General features: G+C 38.2%; 2 protein-coding genes across 4 annotated transcripts in view; one reads left to right on the plus strand and one right to left on the minus strand.

Moving 5' to 3' along the window:
* Positions 1-379: 379 nt before the first annotated feature.
* LOC139152688 (F-box/LRR-repeat protein 6-like) lies at positions 380-13,724 on the minus strand. Of its 3 annotated transcripts, none has more exons than XM_070725973.1 (11): positions 13,589-13,724; positions 9,978-10,227; positions 9,492-9,767; positions 8,034-8,223; positions 7,545-7,676; positions 6,947-7,069; positions 6,362-6,526; positions 4,485-4,679; positions 2,168-2,272; positions 1,542-1,699; positions 380-1,107 (listed from the first exon to the last, which is right to left on the minus strand). In XM_070725973.1, the coding sequence occupies exons 2-11, from the start codon at positions 10,124-10,126 to the stop codon at positions 975-977; spliced, it is 1,626 nt and encodes a 541-aa protein (XP_070582074.1). In that variant the 5' UTR covers positions 10,127-10,227; positions 13,589-13,724; the 3' UTR covers positions 380-974. The 3 variants fall into 3 exon arrangements, with proteins under 3 accessions (XP_070582074.1, XP_070582076.1, XP_070582075.1); XM_070725975.1 differs by having other exon boundaries at positions 13,565-13,690; XM_070725974.1 differs by lacking the exon at positions 13,589-13,724 and adding an exon at positions 13,422-13,500.
* A 68-nt stretch (positions 13,725-13,792) lies between these two features.
* The window catches only part of LOC139152689 (carboxyl-terminal PDZ ligand of neuronal nitric oxide synthase protein-like), a 60,290-nt gene continuing 52,920 nt past the window's right edge, over positions 13,793-21,162 (plus strand). Inside the window, exons 1-2 of the mRNA XM_070725976.1 lie at positions 13,793-14,319; positions 15,275-15,346. Of these exons, the coding sequence (XP_070582077.1) occupies positions 14,212-14,319; positions 15,275-15,346 (180 nt within the window). The 5' untranslated portion in view covers positions 13,793-14,211. The remainder of the gene's footprint in view (positions 14,320-15,274; positions 15,347-21,162) is intronic.

Below are 21,162 nucleotides of genomic sequence, written 5' to 3' on the forward strand. Positions count from 1 at the left end.
AACTCTACAATTTGTAAATTTTGTTGATTTCAATGAAATGGAAAAGTTCAAGTAAAACTCTACTTAGAAGTATGAATTTCCTCTGATGAAATATTGTCAATATTTCAATGCCACTTTTTACTGACTTGGCACATGCTGAAATTATAGGCCTGGCAAGATAAAGGTTAAATTTCAGACTACCACAAGTGAGTGGTGGTTGTCTGAGGTTGAATAAACGAAATCAATCACAAATGTGTTATAAAAATGTATTTAAAGGACATTTATTTGGTCAGTAGCATCACTTTTCAACACAAAAATGTATTCAACTGACATTTAAAAACTACATATAGCATTGTTATCTGGAAAAGACACCAAACTTTAATAAAAATATCAAATGTAGTAATGCTAAAAAAGTTTTATTTCTAATATGAAAAGTTTTACAGACATTACTTAACAACATGCAGGTTGAGAACAGAAGGACAAAAGAGACAGAGTGACTAAAACAGCCAGTGGAACAATAAGTAATTTGAAAGACAGAAACACAGATATCAAAAAATACATGCAGTAATATTTTTCTACAAACTTCTAAAATCGTGTGCAGTTTAAATATGCTGTAAAACCACATGGTATACGTCACATAGACATCGTTGCTTTGATTGAGTTCATTGGTGAGATTGATGTGGTGTAAAAATGAAGGCAAAAAGCCCAACAAACTCACTGTCAAGAGTTGGTTAACTCTAGATAAAGGTAACAGTACAGTGAAATGAAGCTGCTATCAGTATGGAGTTGAAATGCAACATCATGATACGTTTGTGTGTTTTTTCTCTTCTCATTTATCTTACACATATCAATCTACATAATCATGATCACTCTCTCGTAAGTTTTGCATCTTGAAAAAATGTATTCTAGTAATAAAATTGAACCAGATTTTAAATGAGTAAAACTTCTGTAAATATTGGGAATGAATCAAGATCCTCTAAGGGAAAACCCTGCAGTTACATTTTCTTGATGTCTTTCCTCAGCTGTAATAAACTTTTCCCTTCATGAAGACGCTTAATTCCCCTTGGAAGCCCTCGGCATGATGCTAAATTAAGCTGCTCCAATTGTGGACATCCAGTCAACAGTGACCTGTCATAGATTCAGAAAAAAATACTGTAAAACCAAACTTATCACATAGGCTAGATTTCTAGAATAATATATGCATACAACCCTTGATGGTGACTTGTATTGTCGAATTCTGCACTGCAGACACAAGTTTATTTTGAAGTGTTGCTGATTTGCAAATAATGAAACAGAACAGGAGACAGGTTGTGATATCAGAAAACATGGGATTATTTATTTTTATTTTGTAATGTAAATATTGTAAATTTTGTTTTACTCCACTCTGTGTGAGAAGAGCCTCAGGCTCAACAGTTTATTGAGTTTAAATAAAGTCTAATAATAATAATAATAAGCCATTGTCTTTAGATACTGAAAGAATTTCTACAATTTTTAACTACTGGCTTGTCGTATGCCTGATTCAAAATCACATGGTTCGTGAATGAAAATCTCAGGACACTTACTTCACTGCCCCAACCTCAATGGCAGTTCCACGAAGGTCAAGTGTCTTGAGCTCTGATTGGTCTGGATGAGCAGATAATTTTTTCATAGCTTTCTCCAGGTCATCTACACTGGGATAGGTGTTCCATGCCAGGTCCAGGTCACGCAAACTGTGGCGCCACTGTTATGGAACGTGTAAAATTAAAATGTGAACTACAGATATTGTCCTTAGGGGGTATACAGTATATCAAACTACACAATCTTTGAATGTATGGATTTGGTATCGCAATTAATGCTAATATAATATGCATGTGCATGCAGAATTTCTTTCTTTCTGAGAACATTACCTTGTGCAGGGATATTCTGTGCTGAAGAGCACATCACACTTTTATTTATATTAATTTGTAAACTTCATGGTATATTTAAGTCAACTCTTTAGACGCATCAACATATGTTGTGATGACACTGGGATGATCTGCACAGCTGCATGATGTTAACTTCATTGTTGAACATAAAATAACATCAATACTATCTCCCAAACAATTATTCATATGAGGGAAATGCTACGTACTAACCTTGCATAGACTTGCATTAAAATAAGAAATTTCATACCTCTCAGACTTAATTGACATTTGCCATGTAAGCTTACCTTTTTCATCATCTGTCCAAAGTAATTGGTGTGTCCTACGTAATCTGTCTTAGTGATAGAACACTGAGATATGTACAAGTGTTCTAACCTGGTTGGTGGAATATCCTTGGTAGGCATGAAAAGAAAACCACACATAATTTACTTAAGTGCGATTAAAAGGACAGTAGCTGTAACTTTTGATGACTTTTCTATTTTTTTGTATGTCAATTGTGAGTTCTCGTTGACATTTGAATTCTACTCCTGACAAGAAGTCTTTTGTCAACCGTAATAATAAAATTTACACATGTACAGACTTAGTGGTTAAGCTGGATACAGCGTATCTCAACATACTTTTCAGGGTAGCAAGAAAAGGTAGTTGACAATATAAACAAAAATAGTGAAAACATAATCAGAAGTTGCGGCTAATGGCCCCATTGAAAATAATCAATTTGCATGAAGTCAGGTCCATGTAATCACTGTAAATGTATACATGTACCCAGGGCTTGACAATGCCTATCGCCCGACGCCCGGGACAAGTGAAATTTACGTTCGAGCAAGTCAAAAAAAATCTGGTCGCCCGCCGGACAAGTTGTCTGGCGCAATCAACGCGAACCTAAGTTGTGGTTTGTGCACGTGTCGCCCGATTTGCATTCCGTTCACACAAAATAAATGTCAATCACTGACTTTTTTTAGATACAATTGTGACGTTCTTCTGAGATTCACTTGCCGACTCACACAATGTTGCAATTTTTCTATGATCGACATGAAATTGTTTCATCGTCCAATTAAAAGTCGCTTAAAATTTGGCCTAAACAGCATTTCTCATGTTTGTTTGTTTGTTGTATGCTGACTGCTCCGCCCCAACAAATTAGGTAAAAATTGCAAAACCCAAACATATTGCTTATCGGCGATCGACCATGCTGTACTTTTAAATCATTTATGCCTCTCGAGGTAGACGAACATTGTTGGCAGATAGTTTGTGGAGTGATCACTGTAAATATGAGTATTTTACGGTAATATTTCCACTAACGCATACAAGACATTGTGCATTTTCGCGAGCCAGAGCGTAATTTCCGCTCTGCAGACCTATACGCAAAAATCAAGCAAAGCTGTTGCCGTAAAGAGGCGCGTAGTTTACAACGATGGGCATTGTGTAACTCTGAGAAACGACGTTGTGATGATTTACGACGGCGCCACAAAGGCCAGTGTGAGTTAGATCTTCTTAATCGACGACTTGATGTGATGATTAGAACAATGTTTCTGACAAAAGATCTAAACATAAGCGTTATGATGAGGAAAAACGCCGTAGATGTTATCTCCCGAAATGGAAAGCACAGTGGCCTTGATGGTTCCAAAATGTTCAGTACGTCGTGTCTCAAATGCCCCACCATTGCCAAACCAAGCAAAATGCTTTTCTTGACGGATGCGACATGTTTTGCGTTGAATCGATAAGGTCTCATGAGTTTAGTCAACCGCATTTGGACTGTTTGGCGCATCACAGATGAGATTGTGACGGGGACAATGATTGTGGAAATTTTGTGGGTCCCGCTGAGCCCGATACGGTTTCACTTGCCAACACCCGATCGCATGCACTCGCAATGCGTAAACCGAATGACGACGACCAGCGACAGAAACTGACCAATCTTTTTACGACGGCATTTATGCTTGCCAAATACGGAAAGCCGATGTATGATATGTACCTTCAATGTTAGCCCTGCGTACAGGTCTTGTGTTCCCGGCGTTATACGGCCTCTTGTGGTGGAGGCTGTATAACGCCGGGAACACACAGACTGTACGCAGGGCTACTTCAATGTGAACTTTTGAGAAAAATCGGCGTCAACATCGGCGAAAATTACCAAAATAAGAAAGCCCTGAAAGCCGCTACGGAATTCGTCGCAAGTATTTTGGTCCTGATTATTTCAACTGGAGGACAAGTAAAATTTTTGTGAGGACAGGTGAAATTGAAAATCCACTTGTCCGACAGACAAGTGAACTGAAAAAAAAATTGTCAAGCCCTGTGTACCTATGACTGGCTTTATTGTCCTAACTTATTCCAATACATCTCTATTTGTCATTTCTGATTTAATTTTAAAGGGTTACACAGTCATACATCTGAGCAATCTCTAGATTTGCTTATTAATTTAGAGGCACTGTATGGTACTTAAAGCATTTGTTAAGTAATGGTCTTTTGTTTACCCTGAGTTTTACCAGATCCATGCATCCTTGGTGACAAAGTTTGATGTCTTTCCGACTGTTTAACAATATTTTTGTTTTGGCCGATATCCTTCTCGTATGTGCATCTTATCTCTAAAGAGAATTTGAAGAAAAAAGATTTTACCTGAGGAAGGAGTGATGCTGGTTCTATTCTTGCACAGTTTCTTATATCTAAAACTTTCAAATCATATGAAGTCTTCAATACTCTTTGCAGAAAGTCATTAGTAATTCCAGCCCCGCTGACAAAGAGTCCATTGATTTCGTGGGGTTCAGCTGCTGCACTAAACTCCTGCAGTTCTGGAAAGCCTGGAGAGGTTGCCTGGAAAGGCAGAAAAAACATAGTGTAAGTGCATACTGTTTATCTACATGTGTGAATGGAGATATCAGTTGGTCAATCTCAACTGTATCGACACAAACGTGAAAGCTTTTTGCAGGATAAACACATTTGGTTGTGTTCTAGAATCACAAATCAACAATAAACAACTTGGCACTCTTGGTAATAGTGTCTTTGATCATTTTTTATGTTGAACGCATGTACCGGTATATACATGTGCTATGAATTATGTGTAAAATTGAAAAAACCAACATAAACAACTATACTGTTGTTTGGCTCCAGTGATATTCAGTCTTGTCCAAAACAGCACAAGTCAACATTTGTGGACACACACTTTGGATATGAACTGAATCGCCTTTCCAGGGATGCCTCCTTGCCTCTAGCTAAAGTGTGGTACACCTGCCCTCACTTTATCCACAATAATTCCTGTAGACTGGAGATCCATCGCTTGAGGGTGCTCCCAGGGAGCCCCCTCATGTTCCTGACCTTCCAGTCTTCAACTCCCAACGTGTGGGTAGACTCACAGCTTCTGGTTCCCTATGAAGCTACAGTAATCTCTGCCCTACATGGATGCACTCTCAACTGTCTGGCTAAGCTATACCGTCCTGTGGCAAACATGGTGAAACTAGAAGCTGAGCCAACCAACACACTACAGAGACCACACTGTGTACACCAAGAGGGTTGTAAGAGTTGCCAACCTACACAATAGTTCTTTTACCAGTTCCATGATGCAGTGCGCGCCAGGGTATACAAAGCGTATCTTACGCATATAACTTTTTAGTCGTAGGGTACACCCAGTGTACCTTTCTCATAGAACTCTATGGCAGATTACACCTTGACCTACATTTTCATTGACGATGAATAGAAAATACACGAGACAATTTTTGGCATTGCAAATTTGTGCCATTCTCGTATAACAAACTGTTGTACAACACAAAATCAATATGTTTTAGTTGTTTTGAGTGTTGACACGATGTTTGATACAGCCACAGCCATGCATTGTGGGATAACCGGGAAAAAGGTCTATACAGAGGCTGCACTGTGTAGCCCAACAAGGCTGTAAGAGAGTTTCCTCCCTTTGTTACTGGTGATTGATGTAATGTTCTTGTTAAGGTAGAACGCACCTCATAGACAGATATTCGGGCCTTCAAATTTTATCAATTTTCTTCTGACCTACCACTTATGGGGGCTCATTTTGAAGCTCTTGGTGAAAGAAAAGTTTTCACTGTCTTAGTTTTTCCAAAATCGAAAATTTTATTTTTTCCTATAGAGTTAACACAGGGGTGGCGGCCATTTTGAATTTCAAATATCGAGAAATCGCAAGTTATTTGTCTCTCTAGTACCAAAGTTTGCACGGTGACCCTATTTTTATTCTAGCTTCTGTAAGAGAATGGTTTAAAGTTTCACTGAGGAAAGTTTGAGCAAAAGTTTAAGTCTTTCACTTTCGAGGTGTATATTACCTTAAGGGTGGTACAAAAGTAAATTTTACAGAGGTTCTCAAACCATGTTACCTGTGTTCCCTGTGGTGTAGAGATATAATCATATCAGGGGGACATCAGATGTTATGAGCAATGGTGTCCCATTGACTTGTTTTCACTCTTGCAAGACAAATTTATACATGTATAGAGTAACAACCACCTCTTGGACAACATCCTGTGTGTTCTTACCTTCCTCACTGCTGACACATCTGAAGCATATATTTTACAGCATGCCATTCTAAGGATTTGTAAATGTGGCCATGCATCTTGGCAGTCCTCTATGTTGAACCTAATAGAATCTGTGGTGAACTTGCATCCTGAAAAGTCAAGTCCCCTGAGATTTGGACAGTTGTCCTGAAACAAAAGGGAGAAACAGCAACTTGTTGGTAAAATATCTGTGCTTTGATTTTGTTCATGTATCAGGCTGGTGTTTTTATCACTACATGTCTGTGTATGTGTAAGGTAACTGGATATTGTGAGCGGGTCAAGACTTTGTGAACGTTCTCCTTTCTCAAATCTGCAACAGAATCTTTCATACTTGGTAAATACACCAAAGTTTATATTGTTGTAACTTCTGTGCTACTCGTGTAGTTGGTTTTCAATGTTGAGTTCTAAGGTTCAAAGGTCACACACACATGCTTTTCATTTGTGAATAATTCATTTTACATATCACATTGACATTTCATATTGTTCTTTTTTCTGTAAGGCTTGGCAATACCAAACAATAGTTTGATCTATATTTGTTAGCTCTGTTGAGGTGAAAAGCATACTTACCATGAGGTGTTTTAGCGATTGCAGAAATCCTACTACTGTGTTCCCTGAGATGGTTAAATGCTTAAGACGGCCCCCACACTTCTCTGCTATGTACTTTAGAGTGCTCGGAGAAACCATGTCATTCTGTTCAGAAAAGGAATTAGACATGTCATTAATCATATACAGAGAAACCTGTACTTACGGACACCTCTCTAATCTGGACACCTCTTTATTAAGGACACTTTTTCCATTCCTTTAATAGACAGGTTTTACTGTAACCGGTACATGATTTCATAGCTGACTCATTTCTGTTGAGGTTACATGACGGTCACTGGTCTAGCGGTAAAACCTGAATAAAATTTCCTTGGAAAACAAATACATGGTAATTTAGGAAAACTTTATGTAAGTTCTAGAAATACAAACTGAATACCTTAAAGTAATTTCTTGTAAATAAGTGTGTGTGATAATGTTTTGAGCACCCTTTAATTGAATAACATGGTCCCTTGGAAATGTAAGACCAATGGATACTTGTCACATCATATGAGCAGTACGATGCACATCTATTACATGTACATGTACTTCCTACTGAGACTATTCAATATTTAGCAGGAATACAAACCATGGTGTATGATAAATCCAGACTTGACAGCTGGGGACACTTATCAACCAACGCCTTGACAGCTTCTGAAGTCAGCTTGACACATCGAAACAAGCTGACTGTTTCTAAAGTCGGACAGTTTTCTGCAAGTACCTGAAACATACACCATGAGACAAGGATACAATAAAGAGTGAAAATGTAAGGTTCCTGGTGAAATTCTATTTAAAAAATAAAGATATTCATGCCATACAATTCACTGTTTGATCAGCAGATAAATGAAAGGGACATACTGCGTGACAATTTTATCCTAATTAACCTCTCTGACCCGATCACCTTGTAGAGTGATAAATACTCTCTCTTGATTTACTTGTCAGAGAGGAGCAGCTAAATGTGAGTTTATCAAGTTGTTGAATAATTTTCAAGGGTGTGTACAAATGTTTACACGTCATCCAGACATGTTGTAAATAAAATGTCTGTGTATCCTAAACATGACTTAAAAAATTTACAAACCTGCACTGTGCTGTTGGCAAGCCTTGTCCATGAACTAAGGTTGACCACTTGCACTTGTGTAAATCTGTTTGCCGAGAGCCATCTCAAGGTGTCTACTTTATTGGTTGCCCAACCATAGGAGAGGTCAACAGTCTTCCAAAGTGAGGGGTGAGTACATGCTTCACGCCATGAGCGACAAAGTCTTGCAAGCCTGACAATAAATGACGGATGCTTGTAGTGCTTATTCCGAATTAGTGTCCAGTACATGAAAATTTCAAATCCTATACACCTACGGTATACCGCTAACTCTGTTCGTCACTGATTGTATAACTCTGCACAAAGCTTTTGTCAAAGGAAAAAGCTCTATTTTTTTATTCAATGCTTCCAATTTTGTAGACAACACTAAAAGTTCTAGTGATTTTGTCATTTGACTTTTATCTGTTCCCTTCTCTTTTTTACTCTTACACCAGTTTCCAAAAAAGTTCACATAATTTTGATTTACAAATTTTCCAAAGTGCTTTCCTAAATCCATGGAAAATGACTAGTATGAAAGAAGCCTCTGTAACTCCTGATCAGGAACTGCCACATTGTACCTGCAGAGTAACTGACAAACGCCCTCTCTTTCAATATTTTAAGAAATGTTTCACTCTACATTTACTGGTACATACATTGTAGCTATAACTTGTTTAATGGAAATGTGTTTGTTCTTAGTCATAATGTTCTTCTTTTACCAGTGTCTGTCAGGCAATGACAATGCTATTACAAAAAAACTGCACACTATAGCAGGATTCATAATGGACAATAAATATATACAAGGCAATTTGTCAGACACTGAATGGCATAAATATAAACATTACACACTGCAAACAAATATGAGTGCTGAATCAACACAGATTCTGTCAGGATTGTGGATTCTTCACTGAAGCTGCTGTTTATTTTACTTTCCACACCCAAGGCTACATATAATATCAACTTGGCATACATGTAGCCAGAAGCTGTCTTTAGAAACACTTTGTTAATACTTTTATTCAAAACACTGTCTGGATGATGTGACAGAATTAAACATACCACCAAAAAAACTCACTTCACAACTACTTAACCAAACTATAAATCATAAACAGGCAACAGTCATTCCAAAATTGAACAAGAATTGCGTATTTGTATAAAATTGACCATGGATGATATGAACACACACTGTGTCTAGTAAAATACCATGTTATCATCCCTTTCACATTTACTGTGCATATGCAGAGAAACATAAAGATGAACTGCCTTTTGTTGCATTCACATAATCTTCCTCTAAGTAATCCAGACTCAAGCTTCAAGCAGCAGCTACTGTATGACTTTGGAATACAGTAGCTGGGTGTTTCTCATAATTGTTTACCCATTTCCTATCAACAGAAACAGTCACTATTAAAACAAATATATTCATTGCCATAGGGAAGTAAAAATGGTCAACAATGATGAGGTGAGGCCTACCTGCACAGAGTTGGTATTGCACCTCCATCTTCTACAACATATTTCAGGATGTGTACAACAATTTCAGAAGGTAATACTTGAATTGATTTTTCAGAGTTTGTCTCAGCCTCTGCTTGCTTAGAGGTGGAAGCACCGGTGCCAGAATTTCTATCGTCTTTGTCCTGTATCCTTCTTTTCTTGGTTTTGGAAAGGCCCTGATTTCCACTTCCAACTGCTGCTTTTTCCTTTCTTTTCCTTTTGGTTGAATTCTTTGGTTGTTTTTTCTTCTTTGAATCACTGAAATGAGTGAGACAGGGACAGAATACACAGAATAAGAAGAAATAAGAAAATGTTTATGACAGATTTTATAAATGAATTGACTATATGCTAATGGCATACTACATGTACCTTTGTGACTTTTATAATCATATTTGTGATTCATGGCTGAAATACCATCAACGATTATCTGTAGATATTCTCTTCAGCCAACAGATTGACTCTACAAACCTTGCCAGTCCATGTCCATTTTTAGACACAGATGCTGCAGCCTTTTCATAGTCTGAATCACTGTCATCTTCTGAAGGCCAATCTTCTCCACCAATGGAGAAAAACATTTGAGATTTCTGAACTCCCAGGAGCCCCTTCTGCTTGGCCATTGTTATTTGATGTTATTCCGCAACCAGCTCACATGGACAGTGTTTCACAGAGGATAAGGGATCAAGTTGAACAAACGCAAAGATTTGAGACCAACTGTGAACTAATGTAAAAAGAGGATGTTCATGTAAACATCTGATATCATTATTGTTTCAGAAAGAATCAAAAGATTACTTATACATGGGGTAAAAAGTATTTGATTATTTTATATTATTAGTCAGCACTTTACTGAAAAATTCAAAAGAGTTGTGCTCCTATCTGGATATGATGAAGGTGGCTGCAGACTGTTTAAGTGTCAGCGTTACCAATGAGGAAAGATCAATGATTCAAACAATGTATACAATTTTTTTTGCAGGAGACACCGCAGGGCAATGGTAAGAGTACATGTACCAGATTCACTATCTGAGGCTAGTGAGTGTGAGACCCAGTACATGTAGGTCCAGACTGAAAGTAACAGGCTCACTGTTGTAGAATGGCAAGTTTGAGACTCCAGCACAGTGGTGTGCCCCTTAGCAAGGCACTTTACTTCTAATTGCTCCATTAGGCAGTGGGTTATCAGAGTTAATTCTAGGATGCGCCACTGCGCAATTCGCGCAATAAAATCTCAAATGGCCCCCATTTTAACCTTTGATGCGCCACTAACTATTTTCGAAACACCTGACATCACTTCTTGGTCTTTTGGCCAGAGGTCCATATATCTTTCTTTCATGAATTTGACTTTGTTTGTACCGTCTATTTACTGTCTGTTCTGTGCTGTTTTGTGTCTATGTTTACAACTATTGTCTTACAAATTTTGACCTAGTGTTATTGGATTATGGATTGGTATGATTGCGATTATTATATGAATGGGTCGATCCGGTAGAGTTCACGTCGTTCATACATTCACGTTGTGAAGACGGGCTCCCCGAAGGTCATCACCTCAGTCATAGTGTGACATGTAAAACGATTCAGTTACCCATCAACCTTTGTAATTAAATACTCAGTACAGCATATACGGCGGTACATAGGAAGCTGGGTAGAAAGGACAGATGTAGGGGCAACGGTGTATTGGAGCCGTTTGCATGTGGCATGGCAGATGAATGTAAACAACCGCACTAGCCACTGCGTACGCGTAATGGTGAAAAGTTGGTCGCCATTTGGATTTTTAACTACAGCTATGATAGTTGATGAACTCCTGTTTTAGAAAAAGTTGATCGGGCAGTCCCTTAAATTGAAGCGTTTGCAACGTCTATCGCCCATACAAACGAAACGTTGAACACTGCAAGGAAAACATCCATGCTGGGCCAGATGATCTGATAATTTTGAAGAGCAACATTTTAGGTCGGACATATCTTGTTTTCCAGAGTAGCCAGTTCTCTGCATAGAACAACACCGCTGTGTAAAACCCTTTGGTCAGAACCAATGATTGTAAATTTGCTAATATATACAAGTTATGTTTAAAAGTTGATGCATCGATCACTTTAGGTCGTACAGGTTACTTTCTCGTGCTGTATGAGTGTATGAGTAATGGTAATTGTTGATATGTGCAAATCGGGGGCCACAATCGGAGACATACCGGTGGGCTAAGCTTTGATCATGATCGTTTTCACAGTCAAAATCACAGTCCTTAAAGCAATTTGTACAGTTGTTCAATTCCGAAATATCAATAATTCATCACATAAGTTATGTAAACAATTGAATCAAACCAAACTGGTAGTTTGCTGTTGCCATTGTTGGGCCTGTGGTATACATACGAGAGACAACTTTGCAACAGGCTGCATTGGTTACAGGGGCCCGATCTCTAGTATTCTCCTTTTCTTGACTTGATATACTATTGTATTTTCTGCAAAAAATTCAAGGGTTTTACATGTGTGATGATGATGGCCCCCAATTTTCTAAAATGGTCCCCTTTGGACTGGAGTAGGGGCTCACAGTGGCCCCTTGTTTTTACATCCTAGAATGAACACTGGGTTATGGGTACCTCATCCTGTAACTAGGTGTTTGCCACATTTTCCCCATGTTATATTTGATTTGATCACTCTATTCACAAAAAACATTCCCTTTCACTATGACGTGTTCTATCTAATACTAGCAAGTAAAGGCTTCTTTTGTTACTTTCAACACCCTTTCACATTATTACAGCTTAAGAATCTTTTGACCACAGAGTGACATTACATGTCAGATATTTTTCAGGGCTCTGCATTGTTCAATGTATCAGATCTACAATAGATAGTCTTCCTCTCCACTCTCTATTGAGCTACCTGAGTGCCCTTATTCTTGTGAGCTTCCTAAACCTTTGAATGACTTGATTAACATTGACTTCACGTTAGAAAAATCTTATTGCTGACAAGTGGCTAAAGATTGTGTAAGTTGTTTTCCCTGGGGCCAATAGTGCCACCAGGAAACCATGGAGGTAGCTACCTCCATGAGGAAACCAAGTTGACAATGCGAAGGACAACAGTGCAAGCAAGATCATATGCCAAATATGCAAGGGAGCATTCCCTAGTAAGTATGAGTTTCATACATGCATTGTGTTGTATCATCATCACCAGCTCTGCATGGTAGGGCTGCATGCTACTAGCAATGTACATTTACAGCCCTGCCAATGTGCCATGCTGAGCTATGTCATCACAAAGCTATTCTCTCTTTAGTGTTGTATCCAATGGACACCACAACACAGCTGCCGGTGTACGTTTATGATGTTGCAATGGTTAATTTGTTTGCCCCTCAGTCCCCAACTGAAGACAACAGACAAATTACATGATACCTCCAGGATGATACATTCATTGAGGCATGGATGTAAAAAATAGACATCCATGATTGAGGTAATAGCGGACTAATAATACCCCCATCCGAGATTTATACACTGCAGTTAGAGAATTTTATATCATAATTTGTACTTTCAAACTTTGAAACTGCATTAAACTTCGGAAAATCTCTACCAGTCTTTCTATCCCGATTTTCTATCCACTGTGTCTCTAGCAATGTAGATCATGGAGGTACCAATAGATACACGCGTGTAATGTTTGTTTTGGGGGTAATATAACGTATGTGAGATTCAGTATCGTAAAGCAGGTCATTTGTTGTTTATCTAAATTGGTCAATGGGTACAAGGGTCGCTGGAGCTGCTAGGGCCGGGCAGTGGAGGGACCTTGATTCTGCAAAACGGTGACTAGTGAATGCGATGTGTACAGAGTTAAATAGTGCTGCGGCTGCAGTGTGCTTTTCGCTTTGATATTACGTACTGTACAACCTCCATGAACGTGTATATGGTATACGAAAAGGGAAATCAACGAGTTTGAACAACGATGTTCCTACCCTTCTAGCCCAAACATCCCGCCATGCTGTAGTATCAGTCACTTGTGCAGTGCACATGTGTGATATTTGGCAAAGTAGAGCGCCCTCAAAATACGTGCAGGGGATATATCAAAGTACTTTAACAGGAACTTTGGAGAACATACCGTGAAAACTCCCTCCAAACTCACCTACAATGCAATGCCGTTCCAGGCGTACATTTCAAAAACTTTCCTATATGGCGTAGTATGTTTTAAAGTGACAGAAACTTGCAGACTCCGCAAATTTCGCACGAACCGGAAGCATGATAGATTGTTAAGAGTTTCCTCCACAAATTTAATATATTTAAATAAATGCAAATTATAATCTATGGCATCAATGTCACGTGATGTGACACCAAGGCGGGCGGAAGTTATCATGTTGAAATATTCAAAGAAGTTGGTGATTTCATAGTGGATTTACATGCTGTCCATACCGGCGATCGTTAACGACAGGAAGGATACATGTGCACAGAAGCCCTGCAAACGTATCAGACCGTTAATTCTTGATTTACATGAGAAGTTGCACCTGTGAGTTTGAAAAAGTTTGCACAATCTTTGGTTCGATCGTAGTTTTCGTTGTGACCGGCGCTGGCTGCGCTTGTTGCATGCAGTATTGTGCCACTGATTTGAAACGGGCACAGAACTTGTTACGCGAAGCCCCACACATTTTGGCGACGAGGGCGTTGAGCCGTATTCGCCTCTCATTGATTTAGCTTCAGCGAGGGCAACAGAAAAAATCACGTTCACGGCTGTTTGAACAAGGTTTGTTCACTATGCCTTCGAAGAAGAACAGATATAATCTCGTGGAAGACACTTACGACTCCCGTATACCACTGCATAACGAGGAAGCCTTTCAACATGGAGTGATCTTCCAAGCTAAGGTTAGTAAAAACTTTACGATTATGTTCTAGCGGCGATTAACGTTTACTCGTCCGTTGTAACGTTGATCTATGAAGTTAGATTATTCTCTACGTAATCGCATTGATCATATCTGTTTACCAGGTAAAGAATTGTGATGTTATATTGCTGAAATATTGACCAACACGGTGTACATTGTTCCGTTGTTGGGGTGCAGAGTCCCAAGTTGTTGAAAAGAAGCCCTTGCGGTTTCTAAGTACGTTGGTGAATCACGCGGTTCCCAGACACTTCGCACCAAAACCACTTCGCACCATACCATCTCGTCCCATACCATTTCGCACCAAAACCACTTCGCACCAAAACAACCTCGTACCAAAACCTCTTCGCCCCAAAAATCACGTCGCCCAAAACCATTGCGCCCCAAAAACATTGCCACTTCACTCCTCAATTTATCGCTAACCGTTAAAAGCTGAAAATAACCAACCACTGCCTGTGAAGTTTTAATCACCTTTCTACCATCCCAGGACTGAAATCTTGAAATTGTACATATTTCGAGAAAATGACATCGCATCGTGCAATACCACGCACGGCACCTGAAATGTACCATTTAGTAGTTTGCGTGTTTCTTTTTTCTAATATACCGTATGGTTTCATGGAAGAATAAATGGTTCGTGGTAGCCAAGTTGCAGGTAAAAACATCGTTATGATACATCGTGGCATCGATGTTTTAGGACGAGTTGACGGAACTATACTTAAGTGAAGTAATTTCAGTACGAGGTGGTACTTGGGGCGAAGTGGCGTTGGACGAGGTAATACTTGGGACGAGGTGGTTTTGGTGCGAAATGGTTTTGGAACGAAGTTGTGTGGGGCGAGGTGGTTTTGGTGCGAAGTGTCTGGGCCCCAATCACGCGAATCTCCTCTTGTAAACTTGTCAAGCGATATAGTTTTCCAACTGTCCTGCTCTCCGTTTTCTTGCAGTACATTGGCACTTTGGATGTGCCCAGACCCAGTAGCAGGGTTGAAATCGTTGCTGCAATGCGACGGATTCGGGTAAGTACGATTATCGTTAGCGGCGACAATACCTGCAGTGTTTATGCAGCCTTGCAGCTATGCAGGTTGTCGTAGTTGACGAATTGTTGGGCGGAATTAACAGAATGGGTCAAGATTATTGTTGTCATAGTATTATAATAATCGTTTTAACATTTTTAGCATTGCAATAAGAAAAAAGAATCAAACAGACTGGCGCTGCAAAGAATGTGATTTTTTGTGAACTATGCCACGCATGCCTTACTCGTTATGTGATCCCGAGATCCACAGTTTGGTGGAGTGAGGGATCCGTGTGGTTTCATCGGGGTAGGTGAAACCAACCAGGCTGTACAGCATAAGCACGTGTACCACCACTACTGTAAGAGGTACAGTTTCCTCGTGAAAACATCACATGGTTCCATTCACATTTATTAGCAATGAAATGGAACTAGATGAAAAAATCATACGGTAAAACTAGGCTTAGCAAGTGCACGCCTTCCAAATTTTTTTGTAGTGCTGATGTTTCTCGTATGTCTACAAATTTAATGTATGCAATATTGTTCGAATTAAACTCTTGACATCTGTAGCGTTGTGGTTCTTGGAAAGGATTAAGTTTCATGAAAATATTCCTCTTCAAGGAATAAGGTCGCGAATGTGCAAAGACAAGGTCATGGGTAGATTGTTGAATGTTTCAGAAACTTATGTTGTAAACGGCTAGAATTATCTATTGATAAACTTGCCCTTTTTTTGGCAGAGGTTGCCTTGAGTAGTGCTGGTTCCTACAAAGGTAAAGCAAAAACCCATGGTTGGAAAGGAGACGTTCTCATGACAAGCTACAAAATAAGAAAAAAAAACGACAGCACACTCTAAGTGAATTCAATCTGAAAATATCGAAGTTAAGTTGTTTTGATAAAATCACTGAAAGAGAAAAATAGCCAAGGGCAGACTTTTCAGTAACTGCAGAGTAGGGAGATAGACATGTTTATGATGGAAAGTGGTATAACGTTAGTGTAGAGTGCACTAGTGTATCAAATTGCAAGCGTAGAATGCTCTACGTAGATCACAGAAATTACATTTAATGAAGGATGCATTTATCTTGGGGAAATTCAATGGTATTAGAAATGGGTAATATGCTATTGATATTGTGAGATCAGCTAATGAACGCACAGGAAATACACTGTTTTTGTTTCTTTGGAGTTGCACATACTGTGTTGATTAGTTTCTAGCAATCAAACTCACAAAGGGTTATCCTGTGTGAATGCAGTGGTCAAAAGGAATGGAGTCAATTCATGTGGCTTGGTGTTAGCATGCATATTGAAACCCATTCATGGATACTACTCCCACATCAATGGAGACAAATGTAGCTTTGGTAGTCACTTTAACAGTGTTGGCCCCCCTCTGAAGTCAATTAGCAAGAACTACCATGAAAGGGTACTCCTGGATCAAATTCTCTGTGGAGTGTGCTTAAATGCAACAGTTCCTAGACATCTTGCCTTCAGTCAGGCGTCCAAAGTTCAGTATTTGTGAAATGTCAGAAATACCATAGCGATGGTTGTCAGGAGACCATTTTCTCAAATTGGCATCATTAGAAACACAGTATGATGACCTGGATAAGCTCAACAGTAAAGCGTTGGCTAGCAATGCCCGCCTCCTGTGAGTCTAAATATAGGCGTACAATTTTGAAGGTTTAAATGTATTGAACATTACTGGTTTTGCATGTGAATTGGAGTTTTCCTATCTGATACTAGGCCACTTTCACTGGATATGATCTCTTCTGAGCATACTGCTCGGCAGATCTTTAACTACTTCTGGAAACCTTGCAAACAGTGTAGTGGTAAAAGTATCTCAGAATATCATGTACAAGTATGACATTTTGCACATTGTACCGGTGAACAAAGGTCGGCTTTTTTCGGTTGGAAGGCAGATAAATTAAAGAGAAAAATAATATACCACTATGAACATCAATATTATTACCTCATTTATAATTCATCTTTTTTTGAGTCTGTTATCGGTTAATTACAAATTATATGTGCATCATTTAAACTGCTTTTAATTTATGTATGCATTCAATATCACAAAAATGATTAAAATTTTAATAATTTGTATCGCTGCCATCTGCTATGTCTGGCCAAAAAATTACTATGGGCTGGAATACTGTAATTTGATGCTGCGTAATTTTTACAATGCTTTGTGAAATATGGTTTGGTAATGATTGTCATTGTATTGTAAGACAGCTACATGTATTGTCTTAAATAAAATGTTTAAAGTGCTTTCTGCAGGATCCATGGCATTTCCCTCAGATTTTCAGGTGTGCTGCCTTCCAGAATCCAAATATATATTCTGAAATTATAGAGCGCCTTTACACATGAGGGAGATTCCCAAACAAGGTTTGGCCTGTTGCTTGCTATCAATACCAACAACCAATATATAGCTTTTTGTTTGGTATAATACCAATGTACCTCACACTGATCATCACATCTATGTTAATCAATCAAATCTCTTCTTGCCCTATAATTACAAGCCTGCTCATATGAAAGTTGAAGATAAATTTGCATATGTTTTGATGGTTTTTTAAAAACCAAAATGTCTATTTTGCTCTATAACCTGTTATTTCATACACCATGTTAACAGTCAATGACATTAATACCTTAATTTTTTGTTGAAAAATTCAAATAATAGTTGCTTTCACAAAAGATGTGTGCATTGAACTGGAAAATACTCATGAAAAATTGAACAGTTTATGTGCATGTAATGAACCGTTTCAAACCAAGTTACCTGATGGCCTGGTTGCTGTGAAAAGATGTACCTAAATTGAAATTTGTATATGTGTTGCATGTGTTCATATAAAGGGTTTTGATTCAGTTGATTTGCAAATACAAAAGTGTGCAAGTACTGAACCAGTCTAGTATAGGGGTCGAGTGCTTGCAACATCTTTGAACCACCAAATGAACATCTCCCCCCTCCCTCCCCCCAAATTACCAAACTTTACAGGAATCTCTGATGTGGTAAGAGTGTAAGGTTGCAAATTGACAACACTGTCAGTGGAACTAGACAGTGCATCAAGGGATTGTAACTGTTGGAGTAGATTCTTGATTTCTTTTGCCCGAGTTGCTTTAATCCTAACCTCAAGGTAGTTAGCTACTCAATTGACCAGTGTTGTACACAGCATAAATTACATCAAAGGTGGCTTTGCATAATAGAAGGCCTTCAACTTTCTAGTACACAATTGTCCTCACCAAACAGAGTGACATGTAGAACTCACCGAGAGGACACGTAATCCGGTGTATTCTTCTTGCTTGTAGCTTGACTTAGGTGAAATTTGTCTTTGCATGGCTCAAAGGGTTTACACTCAAACTCTGGTCAATTGAATTTGGCAGAACAATTTTGGTGTCATTTCAGTCATGTCAATATCAGAGCATTTAAAATTTTTGACACATTGTTGCAAAATTCAAGAGTTTCATTAGAGCATTGATTGTTCCTTTACATTTAACTGTATTCCTGTTAAATGTAATCAAGTTGTACTAACTGTATTCCAGTTGTACTGCTGAGTTTGACCCACTTTTTTTCTTTATTTGATATTGACATGGATGAGGGTCATTCTGTGTTTTATTAGAAGCTACTGTCATGCTGTATTTACCCCAATACATATTTTATCGTTTATTATGTTGAAAATTTATATGTTTTAGGTTGGTCTCACACATAGATCAACACCTCTGTATACCAGGAAAATTTATCACACAAATAATTTACGTTTGAAGACAATTGTACATCCAGCTACATGCATGTGTGTGCATGGAACTGTGACTCTGAACACTTTGAGGGAACAGTATTAAAAGAGAATTGTAGCCAAAGCTGTGAAAAGAACCTTTCTGCAGCGCCGTAGCCCCTTGAAAATTGGGTCAAACTGTTTTGACTATGGATAGTAAAATGCTCACAAGTTGCATTCACAGTGTTGTGGCATAATGTGTTCTCTCTTATGAGGATATTGTGAGCCTGAAGAAATGCCATCTAATGGTTTTCTTAGCCAAATATGCCAACATTGTTTAATTACATATTTTTTTATTAAATTGGTAATTTTGATGTCAGTGTGTTTCTTACAGCACACTAAGCTTCTCAAAGCTACAGTAATTTATCTATTTTGGAATGCAAAATGAATCAAATTAGTGAATCTACTCCAAAGTCTTTTCTCTTATTTTTTCAGATGAATATATCATTTCTGTTACTGAATTGTAATGTTTTCAAAGTCTGTTGTAAATCTGAGGTGTCCTGGCAAGACCAAACTGTCAACTTGAGTCATGTAACCCAGTGTTTAGAATGTTGATCAGTTCTTATTTCTACCTCTCCGCTTGAACTCAAAATACTTAGTTTTGAGTTTGAAACAAAAACTAGAAACTAGTTTCATTTTGTGACAGCACTCTTTAGCAAATATAGAAGTAAAGCAATGTCAAGTTTTGTAACATTGTTATTCTAGAAGGTAATGGAATTCTCAAGACTCACTTTTCTCTCGTTTCACTCCATTTAGCACTAGGAACTATGATCAAAATGTGTTGATGTAAGTCATGCATTGACAGAGTGGTGACAGCCATGGTACTCATTATCCCTCTGTGGCTGTAGTTGTTGTCCTGGTAACTGTCTCAAATATTTCCGGCTACATACTTTTGGCAGGACCTTTTTGTGCTCCTGCTAAGGCAGAACAATTTTCTCATCACGTTAACAATATCTTTTGATTTGCTTTGGCCAAAGCTTCATGTGTCCAAGTCACAACAAGTTTTCCATGCGCTGATTCCATGGCCACTGATAACAGACTCCATTTGTAAATAATGGTTACACGCAAAGTAGTGAAAGTAAATAGTGGTTATGTCGGAGTAGTGAAAGCTAGCATAAAGCTTTATTGTACAGCAGGTGTAAACGGAAGAGTAAAAATGAACAGTAAATAAAACAGACATTTAAAATTTAAAAGAAAAGTTAATTTGATTGCTCTTTCAATCTCATATTTGTGCTGCCAACAGTTTGTGGCAATGGATTATTTCCTTGGTAGCTACTGTTTTCCCATCAGATAGATGTAAACCTTGGCCTGTACCATCGTTTTCAATTTACAAAAAAGTGGCTTCTTTAACATTGTAATTTAGTGTAGGAATAATTGTTCTATGCTCAGGAAAGTACAGTTATAACCAAACTATTATGCAAACAAGTACATGTACGTGTGTTTATTGTTATTGTAAAACGGCAAAACAACTTCATCATGTGAAATAGTTGAATTGATGGACAAGAACTTGAAGAAGTTATCGTACGTTGTTTTATTGACCGTACATTATTATAAAAGTAGACTGTTACATATTTTGGCATATTTTAAATGTCTGATATTTTTTAGTATATTTACATTTTCAGATGTTTCATCCATCTGCTCTTTGTATCTTTAATCTTTTCCAAAGATCATTAATGTAGTGATTTTCTTGAATGTGAATTACTCTTCCATATCTGTGTTCTGTTCTATTTTAGTTTATATGTATTTTTGTTGTATGCTTGGTAGGGTTGTCGCCTCACGTGACCTTCAACTCTAGTGTACATGCAAGTTGGATCCAGTTAAGGTGGTTGGAAAGGCTAGAGCGTCAGTTATAAATTTCAACAAAACTATTAAAATATAAAAGTAGTCAACATTCTCTGTGGAATAAAAAAAACTAGACATTTGGGCACAAAGGCATTGCAGAGTTAAAGCCTGTTAAAACTTCTGAAAAACTGACCAAATAAGAAGAAGTTGGGGAGTCCTTAGTGTATTAACTATGGTAGAGGTCCCCTAGCTTTTAATAAAATGTTTGAAAAGGGAAAGTCATTATTTGCTG

The sequence above is a fragment of the Ptychodera flava genome, chromosome 16 (assembly GCF_041260155.1).
Source record: "Ptychodera flava strain L36383 chromosome 16, AS_Pfla_20210202, whole genome shotgun sequence".
NCBI classification, from domain to species: domain Eukaryota; kingdom Metazoa; phylum Hemichordata; class Enteropneusta; family Ptychoderidae; genus Ptychodera; species Ptychodera flava.